The 26,248-nt window shown below is 30.7% G+C and overlaps 1 protein-coding gene across 4 annotated transcripts; it reads left to right on the forward strand.

The window, feature by feature from the left end:
* LOC132723595 (hemicentin-1-like) lies at window positions 1–26,248 on the forward strand. 4 transcript variants are annotated; one of them, XM_060708349.1, is made up of 8 exons: window positions 34–468; window positions 732–1,022; window positions 17,720–17,856; window positions 19,412–19,625; window positions 19,896–19,919; window positions 21,290–21,574; window positions 24,263–24,286; window positions 24,836–26,248. In XM_060708349.1, exons 2-8 carry the CDS (start codon window positions 935–937, stop codon window positions 24,958–24,960), a joined length of 897 nt encoding a protein of 298 aa, XP_060564332.1. In that variant the 5' UTR covers window positions 34–468; window positions 732–934; the 3' UTR covers window positions 24,961–26,248. The 4 variants fall into 4 exon arrangements, with proteins under 4 accessions (XP_060564333.1, XP_060564332.1, XP_060564330.1 ...); XM_060708347.1 differs by having other exon boundaries at window positions 745–1,022; XM_060708350.1 differs by having other exon boundaries at window positions 1–1,022; window positions 24,263–24,348.

Raw genomic sequence — 26,248 nt, forward strand, 5'->3', positions numbered from 1 at the left:
GACATACTTGGCTCGTCAAATCTCCCGTCAGCATTTGTGTACAAGTAGGAGATATTACGATGCTTGCATCGGAAAGTAATCAGAATAGAGCTCGCCGTGAACATTCTGCTGTAGCAGTACAACCAATATTTGTAAAAATGTGTTTGTTATGGAATGAGTTATAAATGTAATCGCATGTTAGGATCAGTTTATATTTGTTTAATGCGGTATCTTGAACTCGACTGGATGTTCAGCGTGCAAAACACGTAGACGCGGCGGTGCACTGTTCAATCAAGCGTTTTATGAATAAGATCAACGGCGCGCACTGTCGAAATATGATTTATTGAATTAAATAGCCAGGCGCTCTTACGTTTATAAGCTTTTAGGTGGAGCATTTCACTGGATTAAAGATTAACTTGTGATAAAGTGGCGTCGAGAGTTATTAATGCATGTAACGGGATATTAAATTACAGATACTTGTGTTTAATGGTATTACATTTTTTTTCTTTTTTTTTTTGTAAAATAAAAATACCAAAATTATATTTAAATTAAAGGAATATTGTTTGTGTCATTGACTTTGTTTTGATGGAAATAAATATTTTTTTCTGCTACATGTTTACGTAATATAAGTGATAATTTCTATTCTCGCAGTATTGAAAAGTTGTGATATTTTCATTTACTCTGTGCGGATTATTAAACAATACACGTCTGACTAAGACTTGTGACCTATGCCACACTACATTGGTATTTAGTTTTTTGTTTCAGATATTCGTAGACAATGGATTTAACTTTTGGATATCCTACAGAGAGTCTCTTCATGGAGTAATTAAGTGTCAAAATAGTGACTTTTTATATGTAAATTGGGAATATCTATATTTAATGTGCACACGTTTGGTTATGTACGCATAGCAAAAATAAACGATGTGATACAATAAAAATTGGAATAACCGGCAAGATGATAAAGTGGCTGAAATTTTTGAGGACAGTTTCTTCTGGAAGGATCGTCATCATATCGTTATTATTCTTACTATTTTCAGATAATGGTAGGTGAAGATATTAATCATAATTTTATTTATTTCAAATTCAGTTTCACTGCAATTAGTAGTTAAGCACTAGACTTTCTTCGTGGGCACTTATAATCTATACAAATTTATTTTAGTTCAATTGTTTTGGAAGCTATAAGCTCATTGAAACACTCTCGAATACTCTTATACTCAGAAGTTAACTACTATTGTTAATATAAAATAAATATTTAAAATATATAAATGAAAAATAAAAGTAAAGGGAAAAAATCAAAACTACATAAAAAATTATCCTAATCTAAACAATATTAATTTTTTTTAAAAATATTTTCCTTAAGTTTGAGAAATGTTTCTCTATAAGTACACGTGAATGCACATTTGATGATTTGAGCACTGGATATGTTTAACTGCATTTTCACAATTTTGTAAATTCTGTAATGACATTTTTCCCCCATCAAATTGTTAATCTGAAAAAGAATGCTGCTTGTGATTCAGAAAGACCCCTATATTTTACTCAAATTATGCTAATCAATTTTCTTTTAACAAATATTTATTTTCCTTGGAGCGATTCAATCTCTTTTTTTCTGCGAGTCTGTTTTTACACCGAATTATTTCTTATCCCGAATGACTGTTATATACGCTGAAATTCAAACCTTGGATAAAGGATGTAGGCTATGTTAACACAATAACAAAAAACCTATTAGCTTGATACGTATCACATGGTTGTACGTATTGTCTGATTTAGATTAAATCAGTGAAATATATCTCGTGATTAACATCTCAACATTGTGCAATCTTTTATTCGGATCTAATGATGTTATTTCAATCTAGCTAAGATGTTATTTTACCTCGTTAATTTATCATAGGTGTAACCGTAGTAGCATTTTTGCGTTACCGACATTTTTTCTTTAATACACGTTTACTCCTCCGTATTTTCTTTTTTTACCTCAATCGTGATTGAAAAGAAAAATAGTGCCAGCGAACGATAAAACAATTTTCATATCCTAAATTGACCAATGCAATGAAAAAAAAAGTTTATCTGTTCAGGGTAAAGGGGTTATTTAGCTTTAATAGTATATCATATAAAAATGTAACATCATATCAAGTAATAATTCAACGTTTTAAATTTCTTTAAAATTACAAAAAAACCCTTAAAACTGGCTTTGTTTGCACCATTTTGCTATTGACTAACCAGTTAAACAAATATTTGTGGATAACCGGCGTTAAATAGGGATTTCCTTCTTAAACAGTTTCCCTTTTTCTAAATTAACAAAAAAGGCGGAACGGCAGATAATGGATTGAACTAGTTTTTATCATCTTTCTGTAAAACATTTTAATTGAATGGAACGAAAAATTGCGCTGAGGGTTATGAGGGATCGTCCTCCGCAACAAAGGCTTAAATAAAACAAATCACGTGTGTAAGACATTACAAGATTATTTTACGTATAATCGTATTAATTGTAATGTGAATATAAATCCCCACCAATAGCTTCCCGAAATAAAGACGTGTTCCGTACTAGTGTAAAACCTAATTTGGCTGAGGAACAAAGAAATTCGAACAAAATAATTCTAATATGCCCCGAGGAAGAGATTTCTCTCCAACCACAACTGGTTTTATGTAACCTCGGACAGTTCTGATTGTCTGCAGAAAGTAATCAAAATAGCACTCTTTAAGTCTTTAAGGAACATTCACGGGAATGATTTCTTTTTTGTATTTTTTTTTTACATTGACAACTCATTTGGTTTCACAAAAATCGCCCGTTTTCTTAAGTTGTGATGGCGAGTCATTAAATAGTAATAGTAAATTGAAATTTTACAGTTTTAGGAGGTTTGACTGTAAGACCCCCACCCCCGTTTTACTGTGTGTTATTTGATATTAAACAATAATATATCCGCAAAAATTCTGAAATACATTCCTTTATTCTCACCTTTTTATAGCCTTATGATAACGTAATTGTTTCTTTTAAAGATACAGTTATTTATAGAAGAATTGCGATTGTCATTTTCTTTATGTACATACATTTGAAAGCAGTTGTAACAAAGTAAATGGTCCATTTAGCTATCCTAAATTTCATAGCATGCTTTCCAAGTGGCTTTCTCAAGCTTTAAAATGAAAAGTAAGATATTCTCAAGAAGTCTGAGAATTTTATATCTAAGTGATAAGAGCTGCGCACTTATTCCAAATCAATTGCAAAAATCCTACTTTATCACAAGTGAGTAGAATAGACTGACACTGTTTGAAAGAAATAGGAACAAGTAAATCAGCATTATGTTATTTAACAAAACACCAATCAGTTTAAGAATAGGGTCTATTTCAAAATTACGACTAGTGACTCGAACAGTATAAGGATACTTATTGAACTGTTGACAATAATGAATATTGACAAACGAACGAACGAACGAACGAACGAAAAACAAACAAACAAACAAACAAATAAAGAAAAATAAATAAATATAAAAATAATTAATAAATCACGTTGAGTGGTACTGTATCATATATGTTAATAAATCTTCCCGAAAGTATAAATATTTTAAAATAGGTACTGAGTTCATAAAGTGAAACCCATCCTTAACTTTAAAAACCCATCCGTATATTGTACCAGGCATGACCAATACGTTCCTCTATTTCCACGAATGAATGTTTATTTGATATTTACTTGAGCTGATTAAAATCAATGGAGCGAGTAATCAATATTTTTTGCTATGAAAGTGAAATGAAATTATGACTTGATGTAGAGATATTTGATAGCTCGGATGTGTGTATTTATTAAATGGGGCGCATGATTGAGGACGCATACTGACTGTGGCTATTAAGGTGAACGTTTATAGAAACTATTCAAATTTTACCAATATTAGACGCATCTTTTTGTTCTGCAATCCAAAGCTTTTGGTGTATATTTCAAACTAAAATAAACAGATTATATATGTTGACACAGTTGGTGAAGTAAAAGTGAAATAAACTGTAAGCTATCAGGATATTTTAATAAGTCAGATTAGCTATAATTAAACGCATACTTATTTATGTTACAGTTATCTTTATGGTATGATTGAACGTGCTACCGTAAAAGCACTTTATCTTGCATTCAACCATGTGTATAGCTTATTATCATTCATAAAAATTCAATTTCATTCTTAAACTATTCCATTGTTTCAACATACATAACTGAAAACAGCGAAATATTAACTGAACGTAACTGATATAAAGTAAACGAACTCGCGGGACTATCGCAATACACCATATTTTTAGAAATAAATAGTAAAAAACACTATGATATTTAGGCAAATGCAATATGTAATTAAATATGTCGACCTCATTACTGATTGTAAATAATGATAGTTATGATAAAGATACTTTCCCGCACTACTATGTTATTTCATGGCTCGAGTGACATTTAAGACTATTACCTAGCATTTAAACTGAATTTCAGCAAAATACAAATATTATAATGTCTGGACTTAATATTATTTTGACATTTGAAATTAAATATCAGTTTACAGAGAGACAATTATACTAAAAATTTTTGATTATTTTACTTTATTGTGGTTTCTTTTAATTGTTCGATAAATAAACCTGTCACAGAAACCTTGGTGTTAGAAATTGCGTGTCAAACAATATTAAACGCTTTAAATTCGCAAGGGACAATACTCTAGCTAACAAAGTAAGAAAAGATCTGAAACAAATTTTAACTCCCTTGACCGTTACCACTTGCTATTATAGAGGCTTTAAATGTGTATTGACTGGCGATGTTATTGGACTGGTAGTTTACGTACATTTGAATTTATTCAAAGAATGTGTGAGAGGATAATAATATAATCAATGTAAAGTATCTAGAGGAATAAAACAACATTGCTCATTCTTGGTCAATATGTGATAAGCATATCAACTTTGTCATTATTTTTATTTTTTTATATTTATATAAATATATGTAAACAAAATCCGTGACCTTTAATGCAACGGTAGGCCTTGCTATTAACATAAAAGTCAGCTGAATATTTGTATGTACAAACTTGAAATAGTTTTACCTAATCTATGGAAATTGAATTCAACCATTAAGTACCGTAACATTGCTGAATATACTTAAAGTGTAATCCAATCACATGCATGACTGCATTCGAAGCAGCTTAGAGTGCAGTGCACATATTTTGGCTCTTTTGTATGTTAATACTTCTGCCTAAAGTGTTAAAAACTGTTTACATTAGAAAACATAATTTAAACCTGTATACTTCAAAGTAGGTAACACAAAGAAGGATTTGCTTCGTTGTGAAATCAACACTGATATAAGTCAAATAATATGAATAAAATCTGGCATGAAATCTCATTTTATCATTGCACTAAAATATATGTAAATCATAAAGAAAATGCGGGTAGAATGTATATTGTCATAATTTAGTTTTTCCAGGACAAAATTAAAGTATGTAAAAAAATGTACATAAATTGATATTCGAACCGTACGTTATTGGGTTCAAAATTAGAAGACGGGTCAGCTCTTTTATTACAATAAATCATTTTACAATTTTTTTTCAAACAATCGTTTGCATGCTTTCTTTAACTTGGTAGATTGGTAACTTAGTAGATTGGTCACGTTACATACGTTAAGACTCACGAGAAAAATACTACTGTATGTAAGAATATGCGCATCGACATAAGAACGGCAGTAGTTACATAACGTAATTATCTATGTAAATAGGCCATTAATTCTAAATAAACAACATCCAAACAAACGAACAAATAAACAAACAAACAAACAAAATAGCATTACTCCATCTATTCTTAACGCTAATAATAATAAAACATGTACATTCAACATTTACTTGGCTTATGTTTATTTACATACAATTGATGTCAAATAAATATTCCAGTCTTATATTAAAGTCAGGAGTCGTTGGGTATTAGAGTAACAAACGACAATAAATGCCTATACGATTAACAATATTCTTATGAAAACGAAGTATCAGGAGAAAAAGAATTGGCATACTTTCCGCTGTCAATGTTACTTACCAAGGTTCCATGTGACACTGGTAACCGCATGGTAATTATAAGAAATACATAGAGTAGTCTTGCACCGAAACGGAGGCGCCATAACGTTTAGTACCTGCATTTTGCACTTCCTAACTGGACAAGTGGCAAGCAAGTGATCATTTCTATCAAAACAAATTGAAAATACTTTCTAGAAAACTCTTTTACCGTGATATATTTTTAGATATATATTTTGAACTGCATGACTAGCTGCATTTGATTTAAATTCTTTATCCAAAAAGTATTAAATACTAACGATAAATAGTAAAACATAAGTAGTCAACTGCAATTACTAACTACTAATACTAAGGTATCATAGACTGAAGTCTATAGATAAGATAATGATTTTAGATTCACTTTCGTAATATTCTTGTTTTTGCAGAGGGTCAGTATAATTATAAGATAATGATTTTAGATTCACTTTCGTACATTACTCGTACATTTTTTTCGGTATCAGACATTATTCGGATATACATGTATATTGTCTACCACATCAAGTGTCTTTGTTAAAGAATAATTCGCCAACATTAATTACTTTCAAAAAAAAATATCTAGAAATTAAAACTTAATAAAAAAATACGTCTTTGTTTTTCAGGTTTGATGTCTTGGCTTTGTATGACTGGCTTTTAGACAATATTTTTCTCATTTATTCTAGATTAAACAGTTATCATATATCAGAACTATGGTTTTAAATATCAGTTGTAAAAAGATAGCGGAAATTACAAATGAAAAGGGCAATTTGAGATAACAATAGGAATGTCAGTTTTATTCTGATTCCAGATTTATAATATTTTAATGAAAATTAAGAAACACGTCTACTAAAACAGAGAAAGAAAAAAAAGAACCATGTTTAAGGCGCATGTGTCAATGTTAACTTAGCGCCTACTTTGTTTTTACCGATCGGGACATGTACGATATATTGAGAGAATGTAGGAAATATAAGCACATATTTTTTTTTAATTGATACATTTTCGTTTTTTATTTCTGAAAGTGCACAACTTGATATTATTCGAGTTAAAGCTTAACTTGAATTCATTCCAGTTTAAAATGTTTACCAGTCTTGGTTTTAAATTTCAGATTACTCGAGATGTTAAAAATTCTGCAAGAAATATAACTATATTTAATGATATTTACATTTAAAATAATAATTTTATAGCAGGTTATTGCATCATAAGACAATAGAATGACATCGACCGTAATTGTGCTCTTAACAATTTACAATTCTCTTAGACTAAGTATTAAAAGATATAACTCTGGAGAAAAAAGATGCAAAATCCCGCCTGAGACGCACACGCCAGATTAAATGAATATAAATATTCATAGTGTTTGAGGAAACATCGCAATTTCATGCGTTATGAGACTGAATTACCCAATGTTCTCATCAAAAATTTATCCTCTTCTTGATGTTATTTTCTTTGGTATTTTCATTCATGATTCTCCAACAGTGAATGCACCAGATTTAAGAAAATCGTTTTACTTGAAAATATGCCATTTTGTAACATTTCCTTAAGAAAAAAGGCCAGTGCTTAACTCTAAAAAAAATCTTCAGCAACAAAATTGAGTTGATGGATTTACTAAATACTGAAAAACAGCGATTGTAGATCTTTGAACCTATTATTAAAACTGATCATGACGTCGAGTGATCGATTATAAGTCTAATAAAAGTCATATCGGCTGACTGAGGGAAATCATGTAACATGTGACGTCGCAATTGACGTAATTAAAGTCGCTAGCTGTCCATAGAGATTAACAGAGATTCGTCTTATTATTTGATTTTAAGATGTCTTCGTTGAAAAGTACACACTTTTTGTTTTGCAAGCAAAGTAAACAAAATACAAGAGCTCTACTAAAAAGAAATGTTATAATCGGCATTGACTATTCATGCCTCTTATGCTGAGTTCCGGAAATATTCTGAAATTCATTTATTGGCCATTGTCGCCAACATATATCTTAATATCAGTAATAAGTTTGTTGTTTTTACGTTTTGCTTTGGTCCACTATTACAAGCATTTTCCAAATTGAGCTTCTCGTGGTTTAACAGTAGTCATCATTGTAGCGCTAGAATAACAGATATATCTTATTAGTTAGTAGATTTTATGCAGATAAGCACCGTTGCCTGTATTGACCAATACAGCTAAACTTTTACTCGAGTACAAAGTATTCTTGAGTTACAAAAAAATAAATAAATAAATAAAAATGAAAACTCGAAATATCTGCATAGTAACTATTTCTCTAACCCATGGACTCATTGAAGCTATTAGCAGAAACCAATCATAAAGATGTTAGTTATAATAAACTTGTTATAAGCAAGACTACTTCCGGTCATAGCTTGAAATATAAAAGTTAAATATAGAGACCCACGACAGGTACAGTGACCGAAAGTAGCAAGTGCTTGTAATCACAAGACAAGGTGCAATTCAATTGTATAGGCTCGCAACACAGGGTGCAGTGATTTCGTTTATCTACTGTGATATAGTAGTAGCATTTCCTTAAGGAAATGTAATAATTGTTACTTTTATTGTTACCTCTTAACATGTATCGGACAGTATATGTTATGTCAATGTAGCTGAATATTAATCTTCGCGTTCACTTTAATGTAGTTTTATGTAATAGTAAGGATAGTCAACATATTTTTTATAATTCTTGAATCGCTAAATAAAATAATTAATACAATGTATCGGACAGTCGATTTGTATTGAGCGATTTATACACAATGTTTATTTATAAGAAAGAAATCTAAAAGAACAGCAGTTAAGCTAAAAAGAGAAACTAAAATTCAAAAACGAACAGCAAACGGAAATCAAAGACAGTGAAACAACAACAAATTACAACAAGCAAACAAAAACACAAAAACAGCAACATTTGAAATATAAACAAAGGAGAAACCGCAGTTTATTTATTTTGTTAGCTCGACAAAATCTTGTTTCACTTGTTGAATTACTCTGTTTTCTGCAACAAACCAATGATGATGTCTTTTAAGAGTGATGTGTTGATCTTTTAGTTAAGATTTTCATAATTAGGAATGGCTTGGAATTGCAGAAACATTTTAACTTTCATAACTCAATAGAATGTCATCAAAAAGCTATGATTTTGGGAAGCTTGAATATGGTGCACGTTTCATGTCTAAAAGCTTCACATGACAGACCGCTTTATAGGATTCAAATAAGTAAAATGTACGTCATGCAATATATGAGAAATACATCGCCTTTCACAGAAACCTCACCATAACTGAAGCAACATCTGTTTGGCACTTATATCTAATGTTAGAATCCATACATGCACCAAGTGTGTGCATTATATGAGTTAATGTCTTTTCATTTGCTTAAAAAAGGAACCTATATGGCAAAAGAATGACGCTTTCAGTAAATACATGTATCTGGAAAACAGTGAGTCGTCTACTTTAGATTTGAAGAAAATTTGTTGTCATTCGTTAATGTTTTTTAATCGATTTAACTAGAGTGCTTTAAGTTGATGATTATTTTATATAAACCAGAGACATTACACCATCCTGTCGAAAACAATTAGGAGACAACATATTACGCGTGAACAAAACGAATTTGATAGAGTTTTCATTTTCTGTGCTATGGAAAATGTATTTGAGAGGAAGAAAACTAATAGTTGATACCAGTTGACGTCAATGATTATAGAGTCTGATCACGTGATTTACATGAAAATGCAAAAACAGCGTAGACAATTTTTATTTTAAGCACTGGCTTCAACAGTCCTCAGTATGAAAATATTTAGTTTAAGGAATACAAAGTTCAGTTTAACATAAAAAGACAGGGAACGTCTAATTTCTGTCATCATAAAAACATGACTGGTCATTTTTCATTTAATTTACTCATATTTCTTTGTTTTAATATTTATGAACCACATCTAAAAGCCATATAAATGATGCATTTTTCAAAATTCTGCTGAGATGTAATCGGTATTATATTAGATTATACCAGTTTATCATAGTATCTACATCTACATTTCACATTATAATTGATTTAAAAGCTTTTAAGAAAAGCTTCTTAAGAAAACTTTACTTTGCATTAACGCGGGACGTTTTCAATATTTGCTCTATCTCTTAGATATAATAATAGTTCTATAACATAAAAAAAAGTTCTAAAGAATACTAATTTTCAAGTAAAGACAAAAACTAGACCTATTACTGAAGGTGATTTATACCCCACCAGCAGCTTTGACTTTTTGAAAAATAAGTGGTCTGAAGAAAAATTTGAATTCAACCTATATTTAATGAAGAATCAACTGTGTTCAAAAAAATATTTTAATTAATTTCAATCCCAACCACCTGTTTTCATATAAGCTTGCTGTTCACCAAGTTTGATTCATTCCTAACTCTTGTTATTATCCGGAAACTGTTTTTCTATTTTTAGTAACGGTGACCTTGACCTTGTCCCCAGGGGTCCAAATGCAATACAAACCGATGTCTTTATATTAACCTGATATACACCAAGTTTGATTACAATAAATCATTTCTAACTCTAGTTATTGTTCGGAAACCATTTTTCTATTTTAGTAACCGTGACCTTGACTTCAGGGGGTCCAAATGCAAAAACAAACGGGGTCTTCACATAAGTTTGCTATACACCACGCTTGATTACAATATCTCATTCCTTACTCTATTTATTGTCCGGAAACCATTTTTTTTATTTTTAGTAACAGTGACCTTGACCTTGATCCCAGGGGGTCCAAATGCAATACCAACCGTGATCTTCATATAAGTTTGTTGTACGCCAAGTTTGATTACAATGTCTCATTCCTAACTCAGGAAACCATTTTTCAATTTTTAGTAACGGTGACCTTGACCACAGGGGGTCCAAATGCAATACCAACCTGGATCTCTACATAAGTCATAAGGTTGCTATACACCAAGTTACCTTACAATACCTCGTTCCAAAATATAGTTATCGTCCGGAAACCATGATGTGGATAGACCGACGGACCACCAGACTGACTGACCGACCCACCCACACACAAGCTGACTCCTATATACCTCCCCCCTCCTGAACTTCGTGTGGGGGGTATAATAAACCTATAATCTTTTCATCCACAGTCTCGAAAATCACTCGTCAATTTTTATTATTTGGATACAATTAACTGTATAATTTGGTTTATTGAATAGTCAATTATTTTTATATGGATGTCACAGAAATCAGTTAATGACTGTTTTACCCAACACAACTTAAGAGATATATATGATTTTATTTTAGATATTTTTGGTCAATAAATCCATGATAATATGCTTCCTACGGTGTGAAACACGAGTGTTTGGAAACAAATAAATGAGAAAAATTTAAACAATGAGAAGAAGTATAACATTATAAGGTGCGTAAGCGTTTAACTAGTCATTGTTTGAACCGTCGGGTACTTCCTCATTCTTTACACGTATATATTTCCGACCTTCCTACTACAATGAACTGTAATGCACGATTTTGCACCACAGTGCACTACACTTTAAATTCCTCCCTCTCACCCGACCTTCTCCTCACTAATTAATATTAACCTACTTTCTCGTACTTTCATCGAAGCTTGGATTAACCTTGGCGATTGAGTGTCGCATTCCGCCCAATTTTAATTGTGCATTAATCCAGATAGTATAAAAACCTAACCATCACAAATATATTCAGGCTATCATTTGTATTCGTGTGCTCTTTTCCATATTTATTTACACCCACTTACCTATATCTTCTTACAGAGAACGATATACGTTTGTTAGCATAAATCTACTTGTGTAATTAGTATCTTTTTGTGATTTAACATAATCAAATGTAGTAATTAACAAAACACACTTAACAGAAATGTCTGTTTTTACAACAGTTTTAACGTCCCATTACTTCAAGAGATTGTTTCATAAGATCAAGAGATGTAATTATTAATTAAGATATTTCCTGTTTTCTTTCATGTTTTCGTCGTAACTCTGTCATGCCAGAACTATTTGTCTTCTGCTAAATTGAACCTCAATGATTTCTATACATACAGGTATTTGCAGACTTGTGTTTTTTATAACATGTGTTGTTGTATTCGTTTACTCCAACATGTTTGATATCTAACAAATGTATTTTATTCATTTACACACGTTATATCAATCTAAGAAAAAAGAAAATGATTTCCACCTTCTGTATTCAAGTTATGTTATTTTCATCAAAAGACAATTGAAAAGAGAAAGCATGTATTCATTATAAAAGTTAAAAGTTCTGAAAACCTCCACACTTTTATAAAGGATATTTACTATTTTTAAATTTTAGTATTGTAATCAATATATATTTTCAAACAAAACAGATACAACTTAATCTCATATGCAGGCGTGAATCTTGATATTATTTTACAGATCATTTTACACTTGTTTAGATTGTCTGCTTTTGTTAATAAAACTCTTTTGAATGACTCGTCATTAAGATATATAAATTAACATACCGAGCAAAACTTAAGGTTTGTGTTTTTTTTACTTATGTATCAATAAAGGCACACTTAGACTAACAAATGCTTTTTTTTCTTTTTGCAAAAGGGCAAAGTATTGTTTTAAAATGTTACGGATTGAGAACATTTTAGATGCTAGAAATCAGAATAACAAAGCGTCGGATGTGAAACAATCTGTGACAAAAGCAGCAAAATGTAAAAACGAAGTGGTTTTCTGTCTTTCACACAAAATGCATTATAACCGTAACTTTACGAATTGCTTAAACGCAAACAAAAGATAACTCAGGTACATGTATATATTAGCAAATGAATGTAATTTTTGAAACTTTAATAGGACATAAAATATTATTTAAAAGAAAGAATTAAAAAAAAAGATAACACTACTTATTTGTAATCTTATAGAATATAAAATTGAAAATATCCTTGATGCATGTATTTTTCATGACTTATTATGACAAAGACAATTGGTATTTCTTCTCTGTTTATACATGTGTAATAACGATAAATACGCTCACCATTTTACGAAAATTAAAATTTTTCATTTTACGACTTCTTACTTTTTAAGGCATATGTAAAAAGAGTTTGCAAAAGACATTCAAGTACATACAAACTTATATCACTTTGTTGGACTACTTAGTGTATTATTTTATTACAATCTACATATCATCTAGTAATGACAACATAAACCTTACAACAATAACTGCATGCTTTTAATTGCGTACTAACACATCTCTTTGTCCAGTTCACATATGGGTAATGTGTTTCATTAAACAGAGTCTGCATGCAAAGCTTTGAGTGCTACAAGCAACGGAGTTAGACTTTACACAACAAAGATGTCAATATATGCCATTGTTCACTATATTATTATCAAAAAAGTAATACTTTATTAACGACTGACACGCGTGACCAATGCCTGGGGGGGAAGTTGCTATTTTCAACAGTTTATGATATCCAACTTAAAGCACTGGTTGAATCACGACTTAAAATACCATATAAATACGTACTCATTTAATATGTGAATGTCTGCATCTCAAACAATAACTCTGCTTGTATAAGGGAATGCCTATATCATTATTTTTATGTGAAAAAAAACCTCATTAAAAGCCCTTATAACATTTGTAAGGTTTAAGAATTACATACATCATCTATAACTCTGATAATTTTGTTTGACGATTCAAAATCTAAAGAGACCTTGTGGCGTTACATTTTATCCAGAAATAATTTATGATACAAATGCATATACCGTGCGTCTAAGTGTAGTTTGTATACAAAAGGAACAAACTGTGATTTCAACATAGCAGCATGATAAAAAGCTCACATCTAATTGAAGTCATAATTTATAAAATATCTACAGTATTAATCATATTAATGTATGTGTTTTGGAAATTAGACTATTTTGTTGATGAGCATGTGTTTATTAACCTACCAGTAAGCATTTTGTTAAAATGATCATAATATATTAAAGGCATTTATACCTTTAATAATACTAATTATATTATTTGAAAAAGTGCAAATATTCAATAGTGTACATAATGATACTTCTTTTCTTTGTGACATGATACTGACAATCGGTAGAGCCGCGGGACAATATTCCGAGGATACATGGTTCGATTCCCGGTGAGGCAACACATGTTTTCACATTTTTCTCACCTTGTGACACTTTACGCTTAACGGGGACCGTGACGGTATAACTCTAATTTGATTTCTAATTCATATTGTTCTATATACCCATTAGAAATTAGAAGAGGGTAAAGTTCAATAGCTTGGAGGATTATGTCACGGGTTATATGTATTAATATTGTATTCACCATGTAACATTTAACTGGCTAAAACTGACTCATTTTCTATTTATATTGACCGTATTATATCTTTTTGAAATTCAAAGTTATTTCGGCACTATTAATATATTTTCCTATAGAATACTGCCGTATAATCATCAAATAGTCGAGAAACATGATCCAATAAATGATCAATTAAAACACTGCCTATGTGATCAATTCACATTCATGTTTATTACCTAACATCTAAAGAAAACACAGAAAGTATACCAACCATGTACACACTGCTTTAGTGTCAATTTTGTTATAAATCCGTCACAGAACGATACAGTAACATCATCTCAAATCTATCAATTATATCTAGACAAGCTCGTAATGTAATTTGTGGTAACAACTGCAATAAAAATGTTGGCTCTTCACCACAAAGTAAGATATGCCAGCGTATAAAATATGTGCCAGGATTACTAGACATTGTTTTGCAATGATTACTTATTTAAAGATACTAAACAACTGAATGCAGTTTATATTGAAGAAAATTTCATGATGAGCATGTACCATTGGATGTAAATTTCATAATTTGTCCAGTATGTACAAATGGGATAGAAGACGAAATGCATATAATGCTCAATTGTCACTGGTATAATGATATATAGCTTATTTAATAAAAGCTGTTCATGTCTGCTCTAGATACAGTATTGAGAAATTATGATTGCTCTTATCGAATGAAGAAAATGTAAGATTCACTGCCAAATCCTGTTCTGAATTCTTTAGAATAAAAAGAAAATAACAGTTTATATCGCTTAAGTTTTTATAATTATAATAGCTGACTGTATTCAAACTATAGGCAAATTTACCCGTGATTTGGCACGACCTATTTATACGATAAAGTTTGATTCACTTGGAAATATACACCTTTCGCATACAACGAGACAGACGGAGAGCGAACGATTAGTTAACCCTCTCATATGTTACATTTGATGGTGTCAATACTATGCCAATATGGCGTTAAAATGTCAGACAAAGCTTTAATTATTTATCTTGTAATCATCATATACGTGTACACTATGCTCCTAGAATTACAGCGGTAAAACGATTGTGTACCATCTGTGATGATAAATATTTTATCGAAAGGGTTAATTACTAGAACCATTAAGACTGTGTTATTTATATTGGTAATGCATGATTATCTCAATAAGGAGTTTTTACCAAGAACATTTCACAATAAGTTAAGAATAATCAAGTCATTAGTTTCTGGGTACTGGCTGTTTATGCTTAAAATTTTAAGCTATATATCTGTGAACAAAAATTATTGTTTGAATTTGGAAAAAGAATACATTCCGAATATCTGTGTAAGATATATTTGTTGTTATCCGTGGCGCAAAATCATTGCACCTGCATAAAATAACACATTAACTGTTTATATTATATATGTTTAAGTGCAATATCCACATGTGTTAATAACAGATACAATGTTTCAGTAAGACACTATGATAAGTTTTATTTTGATACAAGTAAAACATGTAATCTAATATTTGACGTCTTAATAATTGTGGTTGGACAATAAAGATAAAATACCAACAAGAGCAACAGACACGAGTTTAACATCCACGTTTATAAAGTAGATAATTGGTTTATGTACAAGACAGTGTGCATGCCATGATTATGTGTTTTTCTTATGATTAATTCCCGGGTTACTTTCTTTCTTTTTTCTCTGTTTTACTTACGATAAGGTATCATGAATAAACTAGAAAAAATCTGAGTTTTCCTAGAAATGGCATGCTTTTGAGAATCATTTTGGAGTTCAAAAAAGAAGTAGAAAAAACACACTTTAATGGTGCTTTTAAAAAGATAACAGCTGTCTACAGTTGCAGGCTAATAAATTATTCATATGACAGTGTTAAGTTTCTATTGAATCACTCTTGGTTCCTACTTGTCACACAAATGCAAGTAGGGTAAATGTTTGTTACAGAGATGTGTACACCAAACGTGAACTGTTTCAATACACTAATACGTCAATACATTAACAAATGATAACAGAAATCCAAATGTGCATTTTCGCCAAAAAGTCTACTGGTTTTTAGGTTTTGGTCAATTGTTAAATCATTAAAATGTAAGACGACAGTCAATTTCAGTCGTAATTTCTTGATATGTTCGGTTTTCCTGACTCTTGATACACTTGATTTATGACTTACTTATCAACGTATATGTTGAATTACATCTTGTTATAGGTTTATGAACAATATTTTATAGGTTAGTACCGTTTAATAAATGGTATCAAATATAACAGCAAAGCCAAATAACTGACGTGATACTAAGGTTAAATAATTATGTCATGTTTTGTATGACACTGTGTTACATTTCAATCATGTTTCGATATAAACAAGTACTGCTTGAAATCCTTTACAATGATAGTTGATATATCATGTGACAAGGAATGGTATCGTAAACAAATGATCTTTCTGCCTTTTTATCGGGCGATACAATGATACGAAGTAATTAAAATCTCATGCAATACCAAATCTTGTTCAGTGGTGCTTGAAAGTACAAACTAGCACAAACTATGTCACAACTTTTAAATATTTAATAATTTTATTTTTGTATTAGTAATCATTTTAGTTCTTTGATAATTCTCTAAGAGCACTTGTTAATGAGAGGCAGTCTTAGTACATAGCATATGTATTATGGTAAATAGATTGTATTCAACGATAAACATTATTTCATCTTTCACTCCCTTTCACAGGAAATACAATTTTCTGTCTTTAATTAGTAAACGCATATTAAAACATTCCAATTTTGAAAATATTGGCATGGTGCTGGGATTAGTCTGTTGCTTGTAAATGTTTAAATTATAATTTTTTTTATATATACATTATTAATCGGTATTAACTTTCGATCAGTATGTTATATCTTAAGTTAATTCAAAGCAAAGAGATACCAGAATATTTGTTAAAATGCATTTAAATTATCATTTATATACCATTTACCACCAGGTGAAGATTTATAATACCAACACCTTAATGATATAAAACACATATTTTCGCAAACCATTAATTGATATTGATAGTAATTTCTCGCTAGTTAAAAAGATATAAACTATTATAGACAGAAAATTTACATTTTGTTTTAATCACACCGATTTAGATAGACTACATGTAAGTCAGAACAAAATGGTTTGCGCATTATTTTTTTATTGAAACGTAAAAGTCTTTATTTGTTACCGTATTTAAATTGACTTAACTTGTTGTAAGTTTCATTTTATCGTAAAATTACTCGTTATTATATCAAAATGAACGTTTATAGAATATCCCGACATTAGTATCATTGGCGTTAGTGTGTATTTTAATACTGAAATTCTGATTTTATACCTTGTACTTCAGATTGCACATTTTTTATCATATTCAACTTACGTACGAATAAAAAACACGTATTTTTACTTACATGTATCTAACATTCACTCTCAGTATACACAATAATTATCGAAATGTTTTTTTTTTCAGCGGCAGGATTTAGACGAAAAGAGTTTAAGTATTCCACACCTGCCCCGAAATTCCTACAAACAGAGTCCAACTACACTTATCACAAGGGTGAACGGGCCATTCTCTATTGTTCTGTTAAGCATTTGGGTACAAAAGTGGTGTGTATTTTTTTTGTCTATACATTTGTACTCGGTAAATATAGGTGTGTACAATATATGACAATTCCAACATTCAACAAAATTGAACACAAGCAAATACAGTCGACTCCGGTTATAACGAACTCAATGGGACATCAAAATATCGTTCGTTATATCCGAAGTTCGCTACAAGCGAAGTAGCAACAACGTGTTGACTTGTTTGGGTGGGGGAATTGGCCGTGAAAAAGCCATACTTTTCACATGTTACCGGTGTAACCGTTATTTTACTGCAGCGGTTATTAAATGCGGGGCATTTTTAAACAATATATTAAGTACATGGTACATGTATTTATTCGAGTGCGAAATACAAATTTTCCGTAACAATAAGGAAATGATGTTGTGAGAACATTTCATAAAAATCTTTATTCCTGACCTGTGCAATCATTCGATTGTATAATTATCGGATAGCGTTATTCATGTACTGCTTCTAATCGAGCTCATCCCGATATTTTAATTATAACAGTTTGTTATAACCGAGGAAATTTACATGTTTTCCGTCATTTGGGGCTTGAAAAATGGTTCGTTATAGCCGAAAATTCGTTATAAGCGAGTACGTATTAAGCGATGTGATTTAATATAAGTTAAAGAAGGAATCAGCCGGGGATGTCAGATTTAGTTCGCTACTAACGATAATTCGTTATAAGCGAGTTCGTTATAAGTGGAGTCGACTGTATGTCTATTGATATTGTATCAATTTTGTCAACTCTGCTTTTGTGCTATGAAAGACAAAGAATTGTATAGGAGTGGAGCACCGGTCATCAAAAAGAACCTAAACATAGTTTATATTATCGTCCTGCGTCTGCAATCAACAATTGTACAACATAAAATTCATTCACACGCTCTCATAAGGTGCTTCTTAAAAGGTGTAAAAGGGGGTTTTGCAAGCGTTAAAAAACATATTTAAGTTGAAGATGGATGAAATAGAGAAAAACAGAGTCCCTAAAGAAAGTCCAACACAACAAAATTAAAAAAGATTGCAGGCTCGGTTTGATTGAGCCTGTTCATGGACGGTACTGGAAAGTGCAAGTTACCGTCCACGCCCACTAGCACCGGCTTAACCAGAATTCAACATTTAACACGAAAATGGTGAGATTTTGAATTTAGAAACATCCGCAGATGTGTTCATACGGCGGTTATCATGGAATCTTCAATGTGACACAGTAGTGCCATTCCATGAAATGCGGCGTATGGTCCCCAAGTAAAAGAATGCTTTTGCCCTAAACGAGAAAACAATGGGCGGAACTAAATAAAATGAAATTTTGAAAGGGGATCTGAGGTTATGAAGCCTGCATATAACAGATAAGACGTCAAAAGACAAATTTAAAAAGCAGGCAAACCTTCATTGAACCATGCCCTAATAAGTTCATTCAAAGAAATAAGAACATAATTATATGATGTTTACATGATATCTCAAAAACTGATTAATTATACAGGTTTTTTCGTCTCCTGTGCCAATTTTTAAATTGTTTGAAGTTTTAAGAAATATCTATCTTCATTTTTTATTTTTGTTACTTAGATAAGTTGGCGAAGGGCGAATGAAAGCCTTTTTCTTACGAGCGGAACAGTCATTATAACAAGTGACAAAAGATTTGAAGTTGCTCACACAGAAGATTCTAACAATTGGAACCTCATGATTTCTAATGTGTCCACAGCAGATAGTGGTGCTTATGAATGTCAAATTAGCTCTACGAACAGAGATCTTCGTAAAGAAGTTTTCTTAAATGTAAAAGGTACGTATACATTTGTTTAGAATTATACTTTTTGGCAGTACCCCCTTTTTATGTTCCATATATCTATTTTTATACAATATGTGATATCTTCTTGTCTTAATGCATTCATTTGCAAAATCTTTCAGTTCATGGCAATACACCAATTGCTTAAGAGCAAGAATTTTCCAGTTCATTTTAGCAAGAAAACAAAGCACTTAATATAAACCATAATTTAACGTATTAAATACTGTTTGGACAAACTATCTCAGACTTGTTTATTTCTAATTTCAGACGAATTCTCATACGCTGAGCCGCGTAAGTCATTTTTAGAATTAACCCAATTCACTAAAATCCGTACAATACTTTGTTACTTTATTGCAATCCTGAAAAATTACATGATATTATAATGCTAAATGGAGCGTGTCATAAACAACATTCCTGTTATCGAGTCCACTTCCCCCTAACAAAATGAAATAGAAAATCAAAAGGAAAGCAGTACGATGACAAAATAAGGAGTGAACAAAATTTCAAGCTGACACTTCAATTGTCAATTATCTCTCTCGATCTCTTTGAAAAAAAATTGAATACGGGTCTCAAGTATCTATGTCACTGTTGTTTTACAAATTTCAACAGAAAAAAAAAGATTGAATGTCAGATGGCATTTGTTTCTAGGTTTCAAAAATGTGTTCTTTTTAAAAACAGAACAATAGCTGAAATGTATTGTTTTACCCCTTTTTATTTCGAAAATTTGTCTCAACGTAAACTAATAGTTGGTTTTGTGTAACCCGAACACAATTTCAGGATTGTTGTAAAGAAACATGACCAAACACAAACTCCGTTTTAGTTACTGTATATGTTTTAGAACGCAGATACTAATATAACATTGCGAAGATCAAATATGTATATTTAACAACGTTCAACATAAAATAATCATTGACAATAACTTTCACACGTTTTTAATGTGAAAATAATCTCAACGATAATATTAGAATAAAAACGATCGTATTTACTGAAATCCCTATCTAGCATACTAATTCTTTTTCTGTTTTAATTAAAAATCATCTTCTGTATTGATATTTGCAAACACTGCTTTGTAGATAACTATATATTGAGGGCAATTAGCTTGATAATAATAGGTGCATGTGTTATGTTGTCTTGAAATTTACTTAGCTGTAACATTTTAACTGATTTACTTGGCTGATAGATACGCATTTATAGATATTTTATATTGTGTGTGTGTTTATGCACTTTTTGACACATTTATGCACAACACAATTTCACTGTGATGTTTCAAAATTTAAGATTGAAATTACATTGACTCGTAAATGCGTGCTACATTAACTTATCTTCACCAATTTGCTTAGTATGCAATTTTGCGGTTATAGTTTATATCAAACCAGTTTGATCGTGTATTGAAATATTTGCTTTGATAATGCAGTAATATTTTATACTGTTTTATTATATGTTTTGTCTTTTATTAAATATCGTAATAACTTTCCTAAATACAAAGTGCGTTTATTTAGTGATGAAACAAACAAATAAAATAGAAAGCTCGAAAAGGAAACAGCTGAATGTACATTTCATGGACCCGATCATAAATAACTAATATACATGCATTGTTAACAAGCGAACGTTTATATTTCATACATTCTATGCCGAGTTGCTTTTAAGCTTACTATTTTCAGGAATAACATTGACGGGTACTTTACATGTTGATCGAGGGAGAACATTGAAACTCACGTGCAATGCTTCAGGAGCTATTACTCCGCCAGATTCCATAGACTGGTTTAAAGATGGTACAAAAATAGTGCCAGATAGAAAAGTTGAGTTAAGAAAACAGTTTTTCATTAATTCAAGGACAATTACAAGCATTTTGACAAAAACAGACGTGCGCATGTCTGATACTGGGACTTATTCCTGTCGGACGTCTGACCTCCAGGTTACTAGTGTCAGTGTTCAAGTTTTAAACAGTAAGTGCCTGAATTATTTAACAATTTATTCTGCTATATTGAGGACAACGTTGAAACGTTTTTAATGTTTTGTTCTATATTTCTCTATGTAATTTACAGTAACAGTAAATACAAGGCTTTTTACTCATTATAAAATTCATTATATATAGAATTTTATTGATATGACAATAACTTTAAAGAACGAATTTTAGATGAACCGGTGAATGTCAAAATATGTTTATATTTTTCTATTATTCCTTTCAATTGTATAATTTATTTCGCATTGTCAATAAATATCTCACAATGCCCAAGGATATTTCCTGTAAATATTAATTGGAATTTACCCGTAACCTTCAATTTATAGACCCTTTCATTTAGGACCGTATTCAAGTTGTCGCCCTTGGATGACGTCATTGGGGGATACGGTGGACAATGCCGATACGATTTAGTACACTAATAGAGTGATATAAAGATCTTAATCCTTTCTCTTATAAGATTGGCCGATTGAAATTTTCAAAATTTTGTGTAATTGAATAAGATATTACATTAAAAGGATGGTGAAATGAATAAAAAATGTTTACTATAATAAGGTTAACGATTGTTCTTTTTAAATAGTAGTCCATATTGCTGGGTAACTGATCATGATTACCATTTTAGTTAGATTCTTAATAATGAAAATTTTACCAAGCAGTTATAATCGTACTAACTTGCTAATACCAGAGATATAGATAATGTCTCTGCTCATATACAATACCCAAAAGATATTTTGAGTTTCAAAAATGTAAGAATTCTGTAGTTTCGAAAAACAGCTGCGTAATAATTAATTGCAAGATACTGGTTAACTAAAAATCATTTTGATTTAAGCATTATTAAGACAAAGAAAAACAACAATATAAATCTATGTAATATCAAAAAAATGTAAAGGCATTAAAAGTAAAAGTTCTTTTGAATGTACATGACTGTATACTATTTGTGTCGGCAAAAAATGCACTCTCAAAATCTCGTACATCACACCAATATATTTAAGCTGGTAAAGTAATATTTTCAACTTGATACTTTTTAATTCATACTCTGCTTATCAAATATTTTAAAAAAATCACCAAAAACAAACAAAAACAAGTTGTGAAACACTTTCACAAAAATTTTTTATTAACTGAATTATAATTTTTTTTATGTATTTTTGACTGTGACAGTTGGTAGGACTCTGGATCGAGTATCAAATCAGTAAGGCATGACCAATAAAGTCCCTAGGATGATCAATAACAAAATTCGGACCATAAGTATTTTGACAACTAACAAAAGTGACGTAATCTGATGCAATGTTATAACTCTAAAAAATGCACCCTGGTGATTTATGATATCACAGCCAAGTGCCGCTTGTATATACAATTAACACATGAATATGTTACGGCCCAGTGGCGCTTATACATGTATATACACATCTATTTATCTATGAAATAAGTTACTGGGAAAAGGTCTTTATTTTTATAACCATAAGAATAGATTTTTAATATCAAAATTATCTTATTATCGTCTGTTGCGAATCTAAAATTATAAAAGTCAATGCCACGTGGTTTTCGTTCTTTCCGGAATATTTATAAAATTATATCCTTCACTGGTTCTTTGAAATATTTTTATACGGCATAATGAAAAAGAATCAGTAAGTTCTATTAAAGCTTGAAAAACAATCATTAAAAGACATTGGCAATCTTTTTTTCATGTTTGTCACAAATACGCCGGAATTTTCTAAATCACAGAAAATAACACAGAAAACTAGAAAATGAATGGCCATTTAAATTTATTATAGGCAATTTCAGTGTGTATGGGTGTTTATAAAATATTAAAATTTGATTTAGTTACTAGCTTTTTATCTTGGCATTAGAGAAAATCTAGATCTAATAAATATATTCACTTTCAAATTTCGCTGTTTCACTCTGTAACGAGAATAAATCTCAATCTTTGTTTTTGTATTTTTTTTCTATTGTCTTGATATTGAATTTATGTATGCATGCGTAAATTTTTACATGTTATAATCATAATTTAACGATCAGTATTTACGCATTTAACTTTTCAATTAACATTTTCAGCTAACATTCTATGCGACCTGCATAGTTTTATCCCCCATTTACGTCACATCCGGTAAGGGAAGTAACTCTTCCCTGACTGTTATCGCTTAAATGAAAGGGTCTATAGGGGGGCAGTCTTTTCATATTCAATGCAGATTGGTATTGTATTGTATTTCCCGTATCACTTGTTGGTTAATCATCATTACAACAGTCAATCGTTTAAAATATATGGTAAATTCAGCTCAACTTGACAGTGAAAGAAATGAGCATAATGTCACTTTACAAGTCAAAACACACGGTGATGTAACACGTTTTATGTATTGCACAATTTGCCGTTCACATTAACTGTTTTCAGTTTCTTCACATCAAATGAAAGTGTATTATGAACAATAGCAGCACTATTACAAACAACCAGTTGCATCAGTCATACCGTTTTGATACCGTTACTAGCAACTGAAAACTCAATTGCCTAAACATGCTTTTTAAGAATTCAACATAAATCTAATTAACTGTAAATATCATAAATACATAAATTTTAAGAATTTAAAAATTGATGTTTCGCTGGGATTAAAAAACATAAAAAACAACATAAATTCATCGCATGATTTAAATATCTTATAATTACCGAATATTTTTATTTCAGCTAATAAAAATCCTGATAAGAGAGGTAAGCAGTACGGTTTTCTTATATTCTTACACACAGCTCTCACCTAAACGAGCAAAAAGCTAGTATGTATATAACATCTTTTGGAAATATTGTATCAATTTTATCAACGTTAAAATTGTTTCAATAATTTAATGATCGATTCCCGAAAGTGTTGTAGGAAAGAATGCTTTTATTATTTCACGCATATGTACGTATGGAGAAAAATATGTTTCGCATCAAAATTTTATGCAGCTTTTTTAAGAAGGGATTTCACAGTTTAGCATTGATTGCAAGCATGCGCCATTCGCTGTGAAGAAAATATACATACACATATTTCTTTAATACATATATCATAAAAAATGTTTCAATATTTTGTTTCGATCAATGCCAATGTAAACTACAAATTAACTAATTCAATACAGACATTTTAACTTATCTTTGTTAACATGGAAGATGTACATTAGTTTGATTATGATGTGCCTATAAACATAGTTCCTATCTATCAGTCTAGTATATGTGTATATCAAAGTCTAGTTTTAATGTTTTCATAATTATTTGTTTCTGTTTCAGAGCCGCATGATGACCGATATACACTTGGCGATTCGAATTCCCCGTCATATTCAAATCATAAATCGTCATCATTGTATATTATCGTGGTGTCATTACTGTTGGGCAGTTTAATACGAGAACTCTAGTTGTACGCTATAGATGTACCGACATATATATTCTATTTCGCGTGTTTTACCTTTGAAATGAGAAGATTGACTATGGAAATGATCAACAAATGGCGTTGTATTGTGCTAACAGACTAAGTTTGATCATTAAACATGTATATATTCATAACGAATTTGTGGTGAATTCAAAATTATAAATACAGTACATGATTCTGTGGCGCTATGAATTTGTCGGATATTCTGTTAGAACGAAGAGTAATCTACACTGTGTATCCTGTAAAAATCCTAGAATTAAGAATATACAGTATGTAAGACTACAAAAAAATGTTTTGTAAATTGCAAGAAGGGACACAACAGAACTAATATGATTCAGAATTTATTATTATTTTCAATAATACTTGTAATGCTAAGAGTAATATTAGTTACGCCGTTTCTTCAACAGGCATTTTATCTTTACAGCGGGTTAAGTGTAAATACCAAAGTTCAATAAAACTGTTTATCTTATAATGATAAAACAAACACTTTGTTGGAAAAGATGTTGAAAGTGATGGTATTTGGTATTGATTTATAGGTCAATTTAATGACCTATTTTATGAAAGGTTTTTATATGTACAAATGGCAAGTTGTGTTGATGTTTAAACTACACTTTTCTTAACTGGATTAGTTGCAATCATACTTGTATTGTACTGGTTCACATCGTTGTATTCAATGTCTCAAACATGTCTAAAATATACATATAGTATGTTCCGATCCTTCAACTAGATTCTGATATGAAGGATTTGTCCTTGAATCATTATAAAATGGTTTGACGATTCTGTGACACTGTTTTTGTTTCGATTTTAAGAAACTACGATTCTGTCAGTGTCACTTGGAAAATGCCAGTCTTAGTTGCGCAAAGAAGACCTGAGTTTCCCAGTCATTTATATTTTCAAGAAGGACCGAGTATCCCAAGTAGAATTATCGACCTTCTGTAAGCAGACTGGGTAGATTTCACATTTAAGATAATCGAACGTCTCTGCGGGATTCGAAGCCCAAGAAGCAATGTGAAGTAATCGACTTTATTCACTTGACAACGGAGGCTCGAAGTATCAATGCTACGCAGAATAAAATTAATTAATACTGTAAGTCAGTATTTTTGCTTATGTCTGTGTACCATATATCTTGTAATGTTAACTTTAGTTTGCATATTATTAGAAGCTAGATATTAAAATATGTTGAAATATTTATGTACGGGTATATTTATGTGTCATACGTAGTAATAAATATGCTCAATTTATTATATTATAAATTGACATGAACATTGTCTACA

The sequence above is a fragment of the Ruditapes philippinarum genome, unplaced genomic scaffold, assembly GCF_026571515.1.
Source record: "Ruditapes philippinarum isolate M1 unplaced genomic scaffold, ASM2657151v2 ctg1712_1_1_1_1, whole genome shotgun sequence".
NCBI lineage: Eukaryota > Metazoa > Mollusca > Bivalvia > Venerida > Veneridae > Ruditapes > Ruditapes philippinarum.

What these genes read in the sequence shown, in the direction of transcription:
- LOC132723595 (XM_060708346.1), top strand. Translation starts at nt 935, where the DNA reads ATGATAAAGTGGCTGAAATTTTTGAGGACAGTTTCTTCTGGAAGGATC. An exon ending in AGTTTTCTTAAATGTAAAAG is followed by an intron (nt 19,626 to 19,895) that starts GTACGTATACAT and finishes TTCTAATTTCAG; the next exon opens with ACGAATTCTCATACGCTGAG. An exon ending in CAGTGTTCAAGTTTTAAACA is followed by an intron (nt 21,575 to 24,262) that starts GTAAGTGCCTGA and finishes TTTTTATTTCAG; the next exon opens with CTAATAAAAATCCTGATAAG.